At 41.4% G+C, this 19,720-nt stretch overlaps 1 protein-coding gene across 3 annotated transcripts in view; it reads left to right on the top strand.

The window, feature by feature from the left end:
- The window catches only part of tbc1d22a (TBC1 domain family, member 22a), an 88,447-nt gene that overhangs the window by 55,798 nt on the left and 12,929 nt on the right, over positions 1 to 19,720 (top strand). For all 3 annotated transcript variants that reach the window (XM_086060320.1, XM_086060321.1, XM_086060322.1), the window contains 3 exons: positions 1,870 to 1,945; positions 8,234 to 8,361; positions 16,861 to 16,956. In XM_086060320.1, the coding sequence (XP_085916446.1) occupies positions 1,870 to 1,945; positions 8,234 to 8,361; positions 16,861 to 16,956 (300 nt within the window). The remainder of the gene's footprint in view (positions 1 to 1,869; positions 1,946 to 8,233; positions 8,362 to 16,860; positions 16,957 to 19,720) is intronic.

Here is a 19,720-nt window from a genome sequence, read left to right as displayed (position 1 = left end):
TACACTCACAATTGGAATTGGAAGAGATGTTAAGAAAGTGTCAGTAGCGGCAGCAAGTAATACAGAAAAACGTGGGAATAGGATTTGTCTTTGTGAATTTGACTAAGATTGAATTGCATTAAGGAGAGAGGGACCAAAAATAAAACCCAACATGAGCAAATGTGCCGGAGAGATACTGTATGAAAAGCCAGAATGAAGAACTGGGAAATTATACTCTGCAGTCATTGAGAGCAGGAAAACGAGAAGCAGGTGAGCGCAAAAGAATGGTAGTTGATTAAAGCCAGCAGCCTCAATAATGCAAATGTAATTACTCTGCACCTCACCAAATTAACACCAGTGTTAGAAGAGGAGGGGACTTGGAAAATAGAGCTGAATTACAAAAGGCAAATGTGATTCAGATAAATAGATGGAGGAGGCTTCATCAATTAGAAGGTTGAGTAAATAGCTCTTGGGAATTTATCCTCTTATTCTAAAAAGCGCTCATCCAAATAATTTCAGGTCACAGGAAGCAAAGAAGCACTTGTTGTTATGACGACACCAGTCACCTTTGCTTACCTCCTTGACTCCCTGACAGTGACATGAGCCTGCAAAGGCGTCACAGCTGTAACAGGATTTATCTGCCCAGCATTTCACAATTTCCTTTTGTTTTTTCACACATTAGGTCAGGTAGCTTAAGTTTTGGTGATGCTTTGGGAACATTAGATTGAGGAATATTAAAGAAGTTTATTTATGAATTAATTTGAGCTGTCTTCCCACCATACAATTTGGAGCCTTATAACTGATTCAGTTGATGATAAGCAGGGAAGAACAATTCCAACAGAGATGGAAAACCCAAAAAGTTCTAAAGGGGAATGGTTCAACCCAGCCAGCCGCCAATTGGCTCAGGGGGTGCGCGCACGCACGCACGCACGCACGCACGCACGCACGCACGCACGCACGCACGCACGCACGCACGCACGCACGCACGCACGCACACACACACACACACACACACACACACACACACACACACACCTTCTTTGTGCTGATCCTGAAGGACAACTGGAGCTGTTTATTACTAAATCACTCCTCCCTCCCTTCTTCCTTCCTTCTCATTTTCTCTTTCCATCACTCTCTGCTTGTTGGATGGTTTGCCACATCAGCTGTTCTCCGGCCATACTGAAATGACCCCTCAAGGAAACTTAATCCTTGTTATGCATGTGCGTGTGGAGTCGCCCACAGAATGCTTACAGGCCCTTCTCATATGCACATTCTGCAAGTTTGAGGAACACTCTTGTGATCATTGTGTCATTATTACAGCCTGAAGTACACCGCCGGTTTATTAGCCTTTTTGACACACCGTTACACGTGTGTAATTGACTGTTTTGCAAATGTACACATTTTCATCCCGTCCAGTGTTTAATTTTTGCCACCCGTGAGACAATCAGCTCTCAGCTTTGTCTTCAAAGCCACGCGCTGATTTGAATAGATTGACTGCTCAAGCGCCGTGTGTGATGCGTAAAGCGAGTCCTGGCAAGCACTTCAAGCCTGTAATGGCTGTTGCTGCTCTTTTCCCGTGACAAATGAACCGTCATAGAAGGGGGGGGTGTTGATTGTAATTGTGAAATTTCTGACCGTTTTGTGTCGGGATCTGCAATTGGCTGCAGACCACTGGGGAAGCAATTTTATTTTTCCAGGTAATTACTGGGAAACATGATAGCATTCTGTTTGATCGAATCAGGCCGAGTGTCGGCTGAATCTCACTGTATTTATTACCTCCACCAATTAAGTTATGTTTTATGTTTTCACCTGCCTCTCGTTTTGAGTTTTCTAAAGACGTAGCCATATGATGGACACTTGACCCATCTGACCACTGCTTTTTCTTCCCAGGACAACTACACGTTTGCACAGCCAGGCATCCAAAGGAAAGTCAAGGCCCTGGAGGAGCTGGTCAGCAGGATTGATGGTTTGTCTCATTCTTAAAGTGTCCCTGCATCTTATAATCACAAGTACTCAACAGAAACGGGGCCTCCCATGCATTGCATTTTAAACGTTTAATCCTTACAAATGAAGCATTACTATGCTATTACAACAATGCAGCACAACAACTGTATTTTGTTTTTTTTCCTCATTGAAAATTGAGGATGTAGTCATATTTGTGTCATTGAGATCACGGATAGTCACATCTATCTGATTGAAAACTGTGTGAATGTGAACTTGGATGACAGCATTAGCTCAGATTTCACAAGCAAGATTGTGAATAAACCGAGAGAAGATCATTATTTCAGTAACGTGGTAGTGTTGCAGATTAACTAGGGATTTGAATGTTTTGTGGTGTGCCGTAAGTTTGCTAATATAAAATATGGTGCAATAAAGGTTGGGAATGACTGCTTTAGTTGTCCTAAATCACAGAGGCAAGGACCCTATATTTTCTCTGAAAAAGGTAAACACGTGTCAAGCAGGTCTCATTGGAGCTTGCTTTTGTATAGTGGCCATGCTATTGGATAACCTTGCAATGTCCCATGATGCCTTCACCCTCTTTGTCAAGAAGGGCGGGGAGAGGACTTAACTGTATGTGTGTGGGTGTGGGTGTGTGTGGGTGTGTGTGTGTGTGTGTGTGTCCAGAGCATGCTTTTGCAATGTGAATGTGTTTGAGAAAGTGTGTGAAGGTGCTAATGAAAACAGATTGTTTGCATTTGGAGCGTGAATGGGTTTAAAAAGAAATAAATTAAGACAAAGCAGAACAATGTCCTTGTGACACTTATAAGCTTCAGCGCACAGCACCAGCAAAAGGCTGGAAAAATATGACTCGGCATGTTTTGCTGTGTCTTACTCCATAAGTGCCCTGTCATCACAGCCAGGGCACGGACATTTTCTACCTCGCTGGTTTGACATTACCACTCGTAATGAGATCGCTGATAGCCTTTATCTCGTGTTACACCATCACTTTTCGCTTTGCTGTCGACTTTTTGGGCTGTCTCAATGCCTTGTTGTTTTGCAGCACCTGTCAGGTGGAAGTTTGGATTGTGACGTGCAGATTGTCAACCCTTTCACACAATGTTAATAGGTTTGAACAATTCATCATTTTCAAATCGTAATTTAGTAGAATAAAATGTACTGCTAGTGCTTATGTTTGTGAAAACAATCTGTGGGATGAGTATCTTGGAAAAATAATCGCATATTGAATCAGAACTGCAATATTGAAGAAAAAATCTTTCAGCCCTATTAAATCATTCACTTGCAGCCATTTTCACTGAAGCAACCCCCTTCGCTCCCGGCTGTTTTACTGGATTTTGCAAGGCCCACAGAATATTGTGTTCTATTGCTATAAAAACTTGGAACCTGCCAAAAGAAAGATTAGAGTCTCTTCTTTGATTAGGAAAGAAGTACATTTGTATCTGTTTCCGTTTTGCAGCAATTAGCTTTAGAATATAGCTAAATTTCATCATTATTCACAAATCTGTTTAAAACATCTGTTTTAATCTGTCTGTTTTCTTCACCCTGTTTTCATAAACGTGATCAATCAAAATTTAAACCTAAGGCATGCACGTCTATGTAGTTAATGAATTTATTTAAAAACCTAAGGCATGCACGTCTATGTAGTTAATGAATTTATTTAAAAAAAAGTTGTTGTTTTAGTGTACAGTGTAGTTACAGATTAACTAGGGATTAGCATTCAAATTTAGTGGCTGTTGAAACCCCAGGGTGAAGATCACTAATGTCAATTCACCACCATTCTTGAGGAGATTTCAAGTTATAAAAAATGGTTAATGCCGTCAACATGTTGAGCACATACATTTTGTAGTAAAATTATGTTGTCTATGCAGCTAAAGATGAGCGAACACCGAAGCAGCAGTTTATTCCCTTGCGTTGATTGCTTTCGATTAAAAACGACAGGATTTTTTCTTTTTTCACTGCCCGCCCCTCATAATTATTCCACTTGTAACCACTTGCGCAAACTCCTGTTTGCCTTGTTCGACGCCATCACAGGCACCCTACCTCCTCCAAAGACAAGCTACTTTGTCGGCGTGCCTAAAATGCCTCTCTGATCTCTTTATCTCTCCCTTATCTTCTGTCTGTGTATTTGTCGCGAGCAAGTGCATTAGCACGAGTTCATTAACATGCAAATTGCCCAAAGGTGAATTTAGTTATGCAAATGGTAGGCACACTGACAGCGTGTGCTTGTGCGCCTGCTTTTGTCAAATGGCTGGTAGTTGGGTTGAGATAGTATTTTGCAAAATAAAAGAGCAACATGAAAACAATTGATACTATTTTGTAGCTCTAGTGTCATATAGATGTTTTTGCAAGCATGACATTGATTTGTTGAAAGTTGAGTCTGTATTTCTTGTGTTAACATTTGAGGCGAACTATAAAATATATTGAGGATTTGACATAAATGTTTTTTTTTTCCACCTATTATGTCAGGTAGCTCAATTTTTGGGGGGAACTCTTTGTGAACATTACGGACATGCCTGGGAGGCGGGTGGATCGGAGTGTGGGGATATCATTTCCCTCTGCTCCGGTTCACCTGCTCCCAATTGTAATGCACCACACACACACACACACTTGTATGTACACTGGGTGGGGTCACATTCAAGGTTTAGGGGTAGAGTTCGCCAGTTGGCGAGCTGGCGGACTCAGTAACAGGGGTTAGCTTTCACTAAGAACGCTGGAGTGACGACCGGGGCCTTTCCCCGCTGGGCCTGGGGTTGGGGTGGATGGCGGGGGTGGATGGGGGGCGGGGGACCGGTGGGGTGCCTAGTGCCCCGTCCTGCTGCGTTGGGTTGGGGGCGCGGGCCGTGTTGGGGTGGGGGTCGTCCTTTGGCGCTGCCGCGGCCTGGGGGGCCCTGAGGTGTTGCGCTTGCTCTGTCAGTCTCTCCTTTGGTCTCTTGAGGTCTCCCTGATTTGTTGGAATTTAGATGTTTCTGGGGTTGGTGAAGAACTCTGGGTGGCGGCCCGGTGGGTGGTGTCTGGTCGGTGCTGGATTTCACTTTCCTTTCTTTTCTTTGGTCCTTCCTTGGGTCTCCTGACGGCGGTGTTCGGTTTAGGTGAACGGTATGGGATTTTTTTAATAGGTTTTTGGTGAACTAACGAATACACACACACTCGCACGCACACACACACGCACTTACACATACACATACTCACCCACATACAAAATAATTAAAAATAAAATAAAATTAAAATAAATAAATAAATAAAAAGAGAGCAATGATAATGACATTACCGAATGAACAATACTGAGCTCTTAAAAAAAAAGAAAAAAAAAAGGGTTGATGAATAATTTATATTAACACATTTAGTCGCTTTGACCAGTAAAGTACAATTAAGGCACAAACCTGAGGACCTCCGCAAGCTTTTTTGACACAGTCAATGTGTTAACAATTAACACTCAAGTGTATTGGGTACTAATGGGAAATATGCAATGCATGCAATTGCAAATTCTTACTTGCACCCATCTCCTGCAGTCCCCCACTTTGCTTTTATGTTCCAGCAATAATTCACTGCCATTGAGGGCTATAGATGTCAAAGATCCATTTGAACTATGTATGTTTCTCACACCAGCTAAACTGTTAGCAAAAGTGTATAGTTAGTGATAACTCATGTCATGAATTTAAAGAGTACTCCAAAAGGCAAACAGGAGTGTCCATTAACTGTACAGTTAAATTAAATGTGTTTCTTTTGGGCAATATATTTTGGGCTGATGACGTCTGTGAAAGAAAGAGTGCATGGAAAGCAAATAAAGGTCAGATGAGAGGAAGGAGTGTGTAGTTGCATTTATGCTGTGCTCCAAGGAGAGTCAAGCCGAAACGTCCTCATCAGCACAACGGCGGGAAATACTCACTTGTCACTGTACGACCTCTGACCGTCCCGTGTTTGCCCGCACCTCGCCAGCCACGAACCGGCGGCACGGCCCCCGTCCTCAACTTAAGCCCTGCACTAGGAAGCAAGACAAGACTCATCAGTCAATCAGCGTCCATGAGCGATGTCATCCTCCACCTTGCTCGGCCCGCGGTAACCAGCCAACCCAGCATGCTGAGCGCTGTGCCAGCTGGACTGCAGCCCAGAGTTAAAAAGCCACAAGTTTTAGTGTGTGTGCGTGCGTGCGCGTGTGTACGCGTGTGTGCGTGCGTGCGTGTTAATTTTAGCTCCTCACCTACTGTGTTCATTCCTTATGACAAACGACAGTCTAGCTACCTGCACTTCCTGCGCGTGTTTACTCAAGTCCCTAATACGAGACGGAGTGAGTTCATTAGCGTAATTTAACTTTGTCCAAAAGTTGCTCCCAGCTGTTTGGCAGCCGGCCGAGCTTTGTCACAGTTCGCCGTTAATGGGCCAGCCATGTTGTGTGCTTTCACAGTGGCGTGGAATGATGATCTTGCAGAGACAAGCGCCCGCTAGTAGCTAGGGTTTATTGAACATCCTGTCGGACACACGTGAGCTTCGCTAGACAGGTGTCATTCAAGTGATTGCGCTTTGTTGTTGTCATGTCTTCCTGCCTGGAAACATATAATAATATATAATATTCTGGACATCAAAATAATTGTATTGAAGAAGATGGTGTTGTGTGTCCGCTTGTGTGCTTGTCAGTCAAAACGATGCCATCGTTCCTCCCTAACTGCCTTTTCTCACAGACTCTTTGACAGCTATGTAATTACAGTTCTATTATGAGGTGTGTGTGTGCGTGTGGAGATGGGGGGGGGGGGGGTCTGAGCAATTGAGCGTCACTGGTTTGATTTCTGTAAAATAGTGAGTGTTATTTTTAATATTTTGTTTCGTAAAGACACGGATAAGCAACATTTATCAGCAATTTAGAAAATAAAAATGTTAGCAGAATTTGTAAGTGTATTCATTTGATTCATCTTTCATTCATCTCCACTATTGGGGTTTATATGGAACAATCCCTCCCATGCAGAGCAAACATTTGCAAATAATTGAAATACAAAGCCGAGAGGATCATAAAGCATCGACACCCTTCACCAAACATGTACACACGAATAAACCCATGTTACATAAACGACTACATTCACTAGTTCAATTATTCCCTAACCAGTCATTCAACAGCACCTTCACATGAGGCCCATCATCAGTATTGGCTTGCAAACTAATCTTAATGAGACACTAACACAAACTGACATGACATGAGAACTTTTTTTTGCAGTGCGAGTTAAAAGTGAGAATGTTTTCTTGCTATAAGCTGTTAATGTGTACAATTTCTAAACTTCCATCATACATTGAATTGGTCACCGCTAGACAGGCTGCGCTGATTCAGCAAGATGACATCGCCAAAGCGGCCTTTTGCTCAGCCTCAAAGCTCAGAGGCCGGAATGCGATAATCAATACCTGTTGTGTGTGCGTTTGTGGTACTCGTTTAATGACACTTGTGGTGTCCATTTGAAGGGGGTTTTCATTGTGGGAATTAACCGTGCTTTTTTTTGTGCACATATGTCATCAGTTCAACAGATTTTCACACAAATCCACTCTTTGGTCAATAATGTCAACATGTGCAGATGACTAAAGGTGACTATTAGATTCAAATGAATGGAAGGATAACAAACTCACCAATTTTCTGTTTATGTGCTCAGGCCAAAGTCATGTCCAATATAAAAATAATTGCTTTGGTGCCATCTTGAGGCAAAAAAAAAAGAAATATGTTGAAGTTAGAGGAGAAGCTTCAACAGCCATTCACACTGACATTCACGCAAGTCTGCAAGTAACTTAACGTGTGTTTTTACAAAGACATTGTACAGATATAAACAAAATGTGTTTGTTTTTCTGAACTTATTAAGTCATTTATATGCGTGTTTGTTTACACACGTCAGACTTTGTTCCCTCTCTTGTCAACTCTCAACTTGCTCGCCGCTGTCAAATTGACACACACACATAACATACACAGACAGTGTTGAAGTAGAGAGTTAACATTCAAAGCCATGTTTATCAACAACTGTATAATTACAGAAAGTTGCCAAAAGTTGCAAGACAACAATACCTCAAAGTCACAAGGAGCATTTCCAAAGGGCTTTGCACTACAAAAATCTTTTTTGCCATTTAGTTGGACTGTGTTCAATAACAGCTGACTTACGTTATACAACACTCTGGCTTGACAAAAAGGTGCCTCAGTCCTAAAGTCATCGTCACACAAACAGAGAAAATAAACCAGACAGGCTTGTAAACAAAATGACTTCCCCCAAAAAGCAACGTGTGCACCCTTGACATTTTACAAAATGTCTGATATTATTTCTTCATCTTGCAGAGTCGGTGCATCATCACATGCAACATTACGAGGTGGAATACTTGCAGTTTGCTTTTCGCTGGATGAACAACCTTTTGATGCGAGAGCTGCCACTACGATGCACTATTAGACTGTGGGACACCTACCAGGTAATCACACTGAGACAGGATGTAAACACATTTACTGCAATTGTGTCACTTTGTTGACAAAGGGGGGCAAGCTTTTAATAAAGTACCAAACATGCCTCTCCGTGTTTGTGGCGATGCCCTTTTCACATTTCAACCCTTTATTTATTCATTTATTTCATACATGCCTACGTTTTTTCAAGGTGGTTGACCTCCTTTTTAGCGTCACCAGTTAGGCCTAATGTTTGTTATTGATTCATTGCCCGCTACTTGTGGGGATAGGTCTTGAGCTCCGCTGAAAATTTATAGTGGATTGTTTGGTCACCACAGAGGTAGAGAGTGCAAATGCGATGTTTGATGAGACAAGGTGAGAATTGAAATTAAATTCAAATTAATTTTATTGGACTCCCGTGTGACCATGTCTTATTATTTTATTCAGAGCCAATGGGAACCTATAATAGACAAAAATATATATTCTAATTAATATACTGACCCTGAGCTTTACTTCATCATGGTGAGAGATTTCTTGAAATAATGGATGGAATTAATACCCAGTTACTTTTGTTAGTATGAGGTCATATACACACGTAGCAGAGTATTTTTAAAAACGGATAATTCCCTCATGCCCGTGTAGAAAACACCACCAGGTAGAAAAAGAAAAGAAAACATCCACAGCTAACCACTTAATGTGTTTTTAAGTACACTCATAAAAATGCCAGACCTTAAGGTGGCAACAGTTCCCCAAATCCTATCCAATCAGAGTATGCTTCCGTCTGCCAACGTTACTTCCATAAATTGGGCGGACAATGAGATGCATGCCAAGCCTCTAGGTGGCAGTAGTTAGCCAAATACAGCTCATCTCTTGATTACCTTTTTTTACTTGTATTTAAAAAAAATACTTGTAAACAGTCAATCATAAACGGAGCATAGAGGAAAACATAGAGGATAAATATATTTTTTAAAAACCTTCACTTGTCTATCTATTCAATTTCCATATGTAAAGAAGACGCGGTTGTAGCCGGTCTTGCGTGGCCACACAGCTCCTTGGACAAGAGGGGCGCGGCAACCACACGGGGAGAAGCAGGGTTTTACTGAACCAGGCGTTTTACTTCCGCATTCGAAAAATAGCCATCAAAATACCTAATATTTCCCCAAAAAATTACATCGCCATCGTGCCGAAGGTAAGATTTAATCATTATATGCCTATAGGTTAACTGTGGAAGGGCTTAAACTTCTGTGATGTAATCATTTTAAAGGAATACAAGACTTGTGGAAAAACTAACCAGCTATTCTGTGAAATGGTATCTGTGAAATAAAAGTATAGTATCGGCCATTTTGGACAGTCAGGTGATCATCGTGACGTGTCGTGTGCGTAAAACACATATATGACATAGCCGCTAATGACAACAAAGACACTCACAAGGAATTATTGCGGACATCAAAGGTGGAATTATGCCCTATAACAAAGGAAGCAGAGTCTGGGGATTCAGAGTTGGGCTCTCCTATCTCTGGAGACGAAGTCACTGAGGTGGTTGGAAAGCTCATCGGTGGCAAGGCCCCGGGGGTGGATGAGATCCGCCCAGAGTTCCTAAAGGCTCTGAATGTTGTGGGGCTGTCGTGGTTGACACGCCTCTACAACATTGCGTGGACATCAGGGACATCCGGGTGACTTTTACTCTGCCAGGCCAGCTACATGTTGTGTGCTCAGACCGCATTAGCTCAAATTAGGAGAGGCCACGCCCCAACCCTACACGGAATGAATATGAAACCTGACGTGCTGAGGATTTTACTCTAATCTGAACTGGTGGAGTAATTGGGATAGAAGTCATTTTCTTGCCCATTACGTCAGCAAACTCCCATTCAACTGAACTACAGCAGCTGTCGTTTACGCACTGGATGCGTCATCACGGTCCTGTGACCAGGATAATGGCTTTGCACACGGTTTTTATTTTGATACTTAATCGGTTTAAAAGCAAATTCAGGGAATAAGATGCCAGAGATATTTGCACTTTATACACAATACCTAATCCAATACTGGAAAATGAGTCATTAGTGGTGTGTTCTTTTAATGAAAAAAGACAGGGCAAGACGCAGAAAAATATCTTTCCCCATTTGCAAAAACCTATGTGTAAACAGGGCCTGAATGTAGATTGTGTGTGGTTCACAACAATTTATTAAAATGTTCATTCCGAAAAAGTCATGAAAATGTTTAATTTTAAATGTTGTAAGTGAGGAAAACAAAAACCTCAATTATTATTTTCATAATAAAATGAATACAAGTTCCAAAGCTTATACCCATAATATAATACGCAGAGATCAAGGTGGTTGAAGGATCAATTACATGTCATGCCAGCACAGTTACCTTAGAAATAAAATGTATTTTTCTATATCAAACATCACTTTTGAGTGACCATTATAATCGACTTGAAAGAACAGAAATGTATGATGCAGTAATTGCGGACTGTTCTGAATCGCTTAAAGACTATAATTGAAAACCTATTGCCATATTGGAAGAAGGAAAAAAAGCCTAATGCCCTCTGAAAGTTTGAAACTAAATGAAATGACAGTTGAGTGAGTTGCCCAGCTACACATTGTACTTGTAATCCACCCCCTAAATATTTGATTGTACAATGCTGTTTGGATGGCAGCCCCATAGCACACGTAGGTACATTGCACAAAACACCTGTTTTTGGCAGCCTCTGTCACCTGTGGTCCTACTCCAGTTGGGGAATTAGGCCTTTTCGGCTCATGAAACTTTCAGCACTACAGCAGCTCTAAACTGCTCTTGTCTGTTCTACTCTTATCTCTGCATCTGTTGAAACACAGCAAACCAGGGCTGGCCAACCTTTACAAATGCTGATTCAGGTGCAGTCCTTGAAAACAGCTAGGTGGGAGGAAAAAAATGCAAAGCGCCAAACAATGAAAACATTTTTCAATTTAGCCTGAATGCTAACTTTTAACAACAACAAAAAGGTTTAAAGGTGTACTAAATTGAACTAATTGCCAGGTGGGAGCTTTTAACACAAGAAAAAAAAAAAACATTGGATTATTATTACATTATCAGTGAAGTATTAACAATAGAAAATTTCCATAAAAACAAACTGTAGTGGGGAACTTTGAACAATAGAAACATAAATGTGAGAAACTGAAATGTTGGAGTGGGGAAAGGGGAACACGTAACAGTAGATAACTTAAAATCAAAAAACATTGAACATAATAAATGTAACAATGAAAATTAAAAAAAATAAAACTAAAAATGTGTATGAAATCAAATTGCGCACCGCGGCGGCCTTCCTACTCGTCGCGGCGTAGCCCTCGTGTTGTGTAAGTGGTAATGCTAATTTTTAAAACCTGTGACATTGAACTGCAAGGTGGGAACTTTTAACAGAAAATGAAAATGTTGAAGGAAAAAAACATAGGAAACTAAAACACTAAGGAGGAACTTAATAATAAATAATGTGAAATAATTGTTTAAAAATGTGACAGTAATGGACCTGCTAGGTGAGGACATTTATGATGAACTAAAATGCTTGGTAGGAATGTGGCTTGTTGGTTCATAAACATAAGTGAGAAATGTAGCAACTGAAGTTTTAATTGTAAAATGCACATTTGACCATGTTAGCATGCAGCATTAGCACCAATGCTCTTCTCAAAAAGTAGTTCATTCAGACTGACTGCAGGAACAGTAAGGACTGGTCCGTTTTTATGACAAGACACTTGCGTTTTTTAAGGTAACTTAGACATGTTTCTACTTGAATCAAGTGTTTTTTCAGCTTTTATTTGTGTCGTTCTATGCAAAAATGACCAAAATGCAAAGCAAAGCTGTTGGACACAAGCATGTTTTTTGGGTCACTCTAAATGCCCCTGATAAATAGGAAGCCCTTGCCCTTTGTCTCTGAGCGTCTGCATGTGTTCCAAGGGAGGCTTTAACCTGAGTGTTGTAATGTCTCTGCCGTGGTCTTCTTTCTGCGGTGTGACCATCTGTTCAACTAGCTTGTTCCAACACAAGCTAGCCTTTTGCGCCTTCTCTCAATTTCTCTCATATTCTCTTCTTTGTTTTCTTCCACCTATGTATGGCATCTTCCTATTTTTCTATAAATTATCATTTATTATTTAGCCATTGTTTTGCCTTGCATTTGTGTCACTTTTGATCCCGCTAAGAGAAGGAATGGAAGTGACATTAAAACACACACACAGGAATTATGTAGTGGGGGGAAAAAAACACGCACATTCACTTTTCCTCCCCAGCAGGCGGGCGAGTAGGCAGACAGACAGGGACCAAATTATCCCTGTTGCGTAGAGCATGAAATTAGCAAGTAACACAGTGTGGCAGCATTAGCATGGCTGTTAAAGAGATACTGTGACACTTTCAGCCTCCGAATCATGCTTCCTCTCCATGCCTGCACTTTATCATGCAGGGAGCGGCTCCTTGTTGAGTGACCAGTGCGTGTGGAACAATATGTCAACCATGACGATTTCTTTTTTTTACATTCTCACTTATTTGGATGAGCCACTGTATAAATAAAAATTGTATTTCATTGTATTTTTGTATGGAGCACCTACAGTGACATGAGGGGAAGAGGTGGGGGTGGGTCGGGGTATAATATGTTTCTCATAAGGACAAGAAACGTTCTCATGCATCCTCATGAGAAACGTTCTCATCATAACAAGAAACTGTCGTGTTCTAATGAAAGCTTTCACCTGTTTTCTGAAACAGAGCTGTGATTGGTTGTTACCTGAAACTTGAGCAACATTGATGTCGTCTTCAGTTGACTGCAAGTGGCAAAATGGCCACCTTCTATTACAGATAAAAACTGCTGGATTTTGTTGCGAAACTCATATTCCACTAACACACTATTAACCAGAATACCATATTTAGACTAGTGTGCCTGCATAGAACATATTATTTCTGGGGGGGTTGACTTCCTCTTTAAGTGCTTCCTTAGTTGAAGCATACCGAAGCAAGCTGCTAAATTCTGTGTTGAAGTCTTTAGTGGAGAGCTTTCATGATAATTTCCAATTTCAAATAAGCGTTTAGTTCAAATCCCTTTGCGTAAATGACATCAACATCTTTGTGATATGACATTCCTGTCAGCAGAAATTCACCAGTAATTTATTCCATGGTTGAAAAAGTGCTTTTCCCGCGTCACTTAATTAAGCGTCAGCATTTCTGACATTTAATGTCCTTCCCGCGTAAGTATTGCATCAGCGCTTGATCATCTTACATCACTTGAGCGGCGCCATCACCTTGTCTGCCGTCGGTTGGCGGGAATCCCAATGAAGCTTCGTATTATGCTGGTTGCTTTTGCGAGATTTCTGGATACTGTGAGAGCCGACGCAGCAGTTTGAAGCCGCTGTGACATTGCAATAGTCCCGCATTCCCACTCACGTCTTTGTTTACCTTGCTTTGCGAACTTCACACGCCTGACTCTGTTTCTCCTCACCCACTTCCTCTCCGCTTTTATCAGCCAATCTAACGCAATCTCAGCCAATATGGCTGCCGCGACACAAGGGCCGGGCCGCTGGATCCGAGGCGTAACAACAGAGGAGGAGATGCGTGGATTTTGCGGAGTCACCTTGACTATCAAGACTAACTTTATTTTGCAGTTCCTAATGGCAAGAACGTCATTGAAATGAAGAGGCAGTGGCAACGCGATAGGACAGTAGGGAGGGATCGCGTGTCAGGGAGAGAAATTGATGTGGAACGAGACAAAGAGTGATGGATGATACAAATGCGGCTAACATTTATTACTGTCAACATTAATCTGTTGGGATGTTGGGGCCTGATGCTTTGCCTTTGCATGTATTTTGGACAATACATTTTTGGGCAAGAGTTGTTGGAGTGAAGCCCAGTTAATTTTCTTAAAGTACCCACACCACTATTCATTCTCTAAACACGACCCTACCAATGCTTAGCACTTGAACATCATGTGATTTTAAGGCTGAACAATTCATCAAATTGAAATTGACGTGGCAATGTGGTAGAATGTAGTTAGAAATAAAAGGATGGAATTTGGGATGGGGAAAAAAAAACCTTAGCAGTAGGCATTATTTTTTGTATACATCTAGATGTTATGTATTCATTTATATAGTAATGAAAATAAGTTCAATGCTTAGGAAGTGCAGTCCACTTGTTTACATATCATTGTATTTTATTGTGTTTTCGGTTTTTATGTTATTTATTGTTTAACTGTCTTTGTTTTTGTGATTTTTACTTTATGTACAGCACTTTGCTTGCAGCTGTGATTGTTTTTTTTTTGTTATGATTATGTACGCCCCACCTTTTGAAGTGGTGGTAGTGAACGCTTACAGTAAAAGACTGCAACAAGTAGATTGAGATAAATTCACTGTTTTTCATTTTAATTTATGGTTCATTTGCCTTTATTTTAGCGTAAGCCAAAAACATTTATGTATAATAAAACAGATTAATTTATTGCATGTGTTTGTTGAAAATACACAGAACCTTAAAAAATATATATTAAATTGCCGTCACAATATAATAAGCTCCATCACATCACAGATATAGAAATGAGAGTTGTCACTAAAAAAATCTATTGACTGGTAATTACCACCCAAAATACCTGACAAAATGTTGCCATCTTGGTCATTCGTTTCACACCAAAAAAACAAAAAAAACATTTTGGAGCCTCAAAACACTGCAATATGCTCTTAAAAAGTTGTTGCATTTTTTACTACACAGCTATGGCATCCAACATGTTACTTACATATCTCAGTAGGGTATTTAAAAGACAGTTTTGGATTAGACATGGAAGGACGAGCAATTGGTGCATTGCCAAATACCGGCCGAGCAAGCATACTGCAAAGCTTTTAAGATGTTGTTTTGCAGGGAGCAAGATAAGAGTGGATTTCACTTTTATAGTCCGGAAAGGTTTACCAGTGCCCTCAACCCTGAATACCAAACCCGCACTTTGGAAAAGAAAAGGAAATTAAAGCGACAAATCTTTGGCCACTGATAAACATGGCGCTGCCGACGTGTCACTCATATACTCACTCATCTGTGTTTGTGTTTGCCCGCTGCTGTTGTTTGGACGCCAGCTGCCAGGTTAGACCAACAAGGCGGCGTATACGAGTCGCATCATGCCGCGCTTGGCTGCTCGTAAACATCCCCTCAAACAGTCACTCTGTAAAGGAAAAGGCAAGACAAAAGTCTTGGATTTCCTTCCACCAAAATGAGGATAAGGTTGCTATCAAATCACACGTTGCGTGCGAATCAGCGTAGTAGTGCGTACACAAAGAGAGGCCCATGCATGAGCGCAATGGTGAACTTGAATTCCCTGAATTTGGGAAAAAAGATTGTGGGAAGCTAAATTTCCCTGACGCGCGTGCCAGAATTAGTTCAACAAATCTTACCATTTATACTTTGAATATTGGCTGCCACACACTTGTAAGTGACTCACATTCAAAGACCCCAGTAATTATCCTCCTTGTGATGGGGCTCTGGAGGAAACTGAATAAGATCAAGGAACATCTCTCGCTGCTATTCTAATTCCCCACTGCTTATACATATATTTATTTAAAAAAAAAAAGTGGGCTGCCAAATATAATGAGGGGTTGAAATAAGAAGGTGTGCAAAGAAAAGAGGAATTGTGTCGTATATGCATATTTTTTTTTTTTAATCTGTCAGTACATGTTTTTACCCTTTTCATGCTACTTCACACAAATTGATGGGCTAACCTAATGTTGTTTTACTTTAGGAAGAAATAATACTGTGTATATACATGTGTGTGTGTGTTCACAACAAACAAATGGCTGCACTTGAAGAGCAAGCAAGCAAAAATGTATTTAATCTTACCATATCATGACTTTGGAGCTGGATTTGCACCAGTCTTGACTGCCGGCCCGGGGCGGAATTTAGCGGCCCCGCTAGGACGTCCGACCCTTCAAATTTGCGCTAGGTTAGGCTCCCTTCGAAGGGCGTCCAGACTCCAAAGTCGCCGGCGCAGGCACCTCTGCTGGGTTCACAGGTAGGAAACGAAGCGCACCGGCAGCTAGATCCGCCGGGATGGCACGTCCAAGTCGCCACTCGCCAGGCTGCTTGGCTGCCTGTCAATGAAGTGCAGCGGGGAAGCAACGCATCTACTTTATATCCTTTTCCGCGCACAAAAAGCTCACAGTGCTGATCGGGAGACAACATCCGATTCCGATCGAGTCAGCAACCACGTGATCGGGCCCGATTTCCGATCACGTGATCAGACATCCCTAGCGGGAACCTCATGGGGAGAGGCGGGGTTATCTTGAACTGGGCGTTTTACTTCCGCGTTAGAAAAATAGCCAGCAAAATACCTAATATTTCATAAAAAATTACATCGCTATGGTGTCAAAGGTAAGGTTTAATCATTATATGCCTATCGTTAACTGTGGAAGGGCTTAAAATACCAAGATTCATCCCCTTTAATGGTTATATGTGTAAAAACTGGAAAGAAGCATTTGCAATGAAGCACTGACATTTACTTACTGTATATTGTTAAATCTACAGCAACTTTTTCATCCTGTTCCCTCTAGGCTGAACCAGAGGGTTTCTCCCATTTCCATCTCTACGTTTGCGCAGCCTTCCTGGTGAGGTGGAGAAAAGAGATTCTTGAGGAACGAGACTTTCAGGTAAAACCCCCCCAAAAAAACAGCACATTTGGCTGCTCTTTCACATAGCGCGGTGCTCAATAGACTGTATATGGCGCGCGAGGAATCTACCAGACTGTAATTGTGGAGTTGTTCATGGTCCACATCCCTCTCCATTACCTCCATGGTCATTAACTGTAAGGTTCAGAAGTCATGAGTGCATTAGTGGATGGCGCTAGACAGCTGCCAGAAGGTGACTTTGCTGGCCTGCTCACCAGAAAACATGAGTCTTTAACTGCACTGGCGCAGTACGACATCAGCTCATACACACACACACTCTCTGCGCTTATATTACTGTCCCAAAAGTGCTACAATCTGGAGTTCAAATAAGATTGGTGTTAAAAATGTTTCCAACATTTTTTACAAATCCTGAGAAGCTTCAGATCAGTGAGAATCTTCTGTGGGTCGTTCTTTCTGCAGCTTCTTTCTTCCATTATTCGTCCATCAGGCAAAGGAGAATTTGAAACCTAACTTTATGGGTTATTTATATAACCCCAATTTAATTAGTTAATTAATTATTTTGGGGGGATGGGTTATTTATTTTATCCGCCAAAAATTGACCAGTCTCTTTTTGACCCATTTGGGTTATTTTTGGCTGAACTGTTTATAGAGCGTCTAGTTCGTATCTTTCTTCAATTGTTAGAAGTCGATTAATTAAGGCCATATCGCCTTGCATATTAGAATGTGGATACCTAGATTTATTTCATTATGATGAATTCAATCTGGAGTCCACCAACACATCTGAGCACCTAAACACCTTATGCATCCCGCTCAGTCATGGCGACAAGCTCGCATCCCGCACTGACTACCAAGTGGTTCACCAAGGGCGGATTATCCATCTTCATAGACATGAGAGGAAAAATAAGAGTTGCAAGCTGTGTCGAGGATCATGGTAAGAATAGGAGTCTAGAAAAAGGGAATGAAGATTATTATAGTTCAGAGCAATAAAGACCCAAAAATTGTTTTTGAAAAGTAAGTACAGCAAGCCGATGTTTATGGTGGGGAGGCGATCTGTGAGTTAAATGCCAACACATTCAACCAAATGATAGAATTTCATCTAACAAAAGTAAATTAGCTTAATGCAAACATATAATGTGAAATGCCATAGCTGATGGACTGAAACATACGTGTTACTGTAATCACTAACCTCGAAACAGCCACTTCTTTTACCACACAGAATAGCAACACATAGCCAGTACAAACCAAACACGCAGCAATACTCTTCTTTCAACTGTGTTTTGTTGAGGACCTTCTCTGTATCTTCTTCCTGCTGTAATTACACTGCATGTTGTCTAGTAGACCTCAGTGCTGCTTTATGTATGTATTTATAATGTATAAATAAAAACAAATGATAGCTTAAAATCTGTGCGATAGTGGGGCTGCAAACAATGAACTGCAAGTAGATATGAGAGAAGCAAACTGCATTTCAGAAATGGCTAGCTAAATAACTGAGCAGAAAAAAGAAAGAGACCGCAGCTGACACTGTCATATGAAGGCTTTTCCAAAATACTTCACGATGTTACGTTGAAGACGTCGGGGGCGGGAGTTTGGCGACATGACACGGCAGTCGGCTCATTCGTCCATCTCCGCTTTCGCACCCGGTCTTGACCTCACTCCATTTTCAACTTTGTCTGGCTCACTTTGAGAGCGCTGCTTTTCATTCGTTTCCATTTCACATTCAACTCGGGCTCACCGAAGGCTTTTAAGTAACACCCCGTAACGATGTGAACAATGCAAAACCATCTTTTTTCCTCACTATTTAGATGTAGCACTCACAAGGTATAGTCAGCAGGAAAATGTATACACTAGTGGGGAATAAAATCTATATTTTCCATCGCGTTTAATAAAATCTATATTTTCCATCGCTTTTATTTCCTCATCAAAGTTTAGCTTGCAAAAAAGAGCCCCCAAGGGCGTATCTTCTAAACTGGCCTTTTCCACAAAACACATTCAGCCAAATGTCATCATGGCATTTGACAATATACTGCAAATGAGCTCTCTCAGCCCATTTGTTAATGTCTTCATGTTGGCTGTCTGCACTTAATGGAGCACAGATATGTGCGATACGGTGGCTCACTTTAACCATCACTGGGCCAATATGCAGGAAATACTGCACAATCTGCGCACAAATTGATCTGTGCAAAAGAACACTCGTTTTAAGTATTTTGGGCACAGATTAATGTCAGCGGGGGAGCCGAAAAGTTAACGTTCTCTCTCTTCTCAGCTTTAGTGTTTTAATTCTCCAAGATTTCTGCCCTGATCCACTGTGTGAGAGTTCAGACGTGGGCCTGGCAGGTTCTTAAGGGCCTGGTGAGCAACTTCTTATCAACTTGCACAGCCCACTTCTGTCACATCTGCTTTTCGTTTGACTTTTTCCACTCACACACTTGCAGTTACTAATTTCTTCTGTTTTCTAAAATATGCTTCTGAAGCAGTATCTGTTCTAGTAGAGCAGTAGTTCTTAACCTGGGTTCAATTTAACCCCAGGGGTTCGGTGAGTCAGTCTCAGGGGTTCTGCATAGGCCGAGACACAAAACTGACTCAAATTCAAGTTTCGTGATGATAAGCTCCGCTTGGCCATCATTGGCTGCAGGTCACATTGCTTGGCCTGTGTGTGCTGCAGGCGCGCTCAGTAGTCAACTTGTCACATGTATAACGGAACCTATGGTGTTCCATTCATGGGCCTCTGCTGATTTCATTGTATCTGCTGACCCTGGGCTCCATCTTAAGAAAACAGATGTGGTAG

This window comes from Leptonotus elevatus, chromosome 17 (assembly GCF_054856555.1).
Source record: "Leptonotus elevatus isolate MCC_2025b chromosome 17, RoL_Lele_1.0, whole genome shotgun sequence".
In the NCBI taxonomy this organism is placed as follows: Eukaryota; Metazoa; Chordata; class Actinopteri; order Syngnathiformes; family Syngnathidae; genus Leptonotus; species Leptonotus elevatus.
This window is presented reverse-complemented; position numbering and strand designations above follow the sequence as displayed.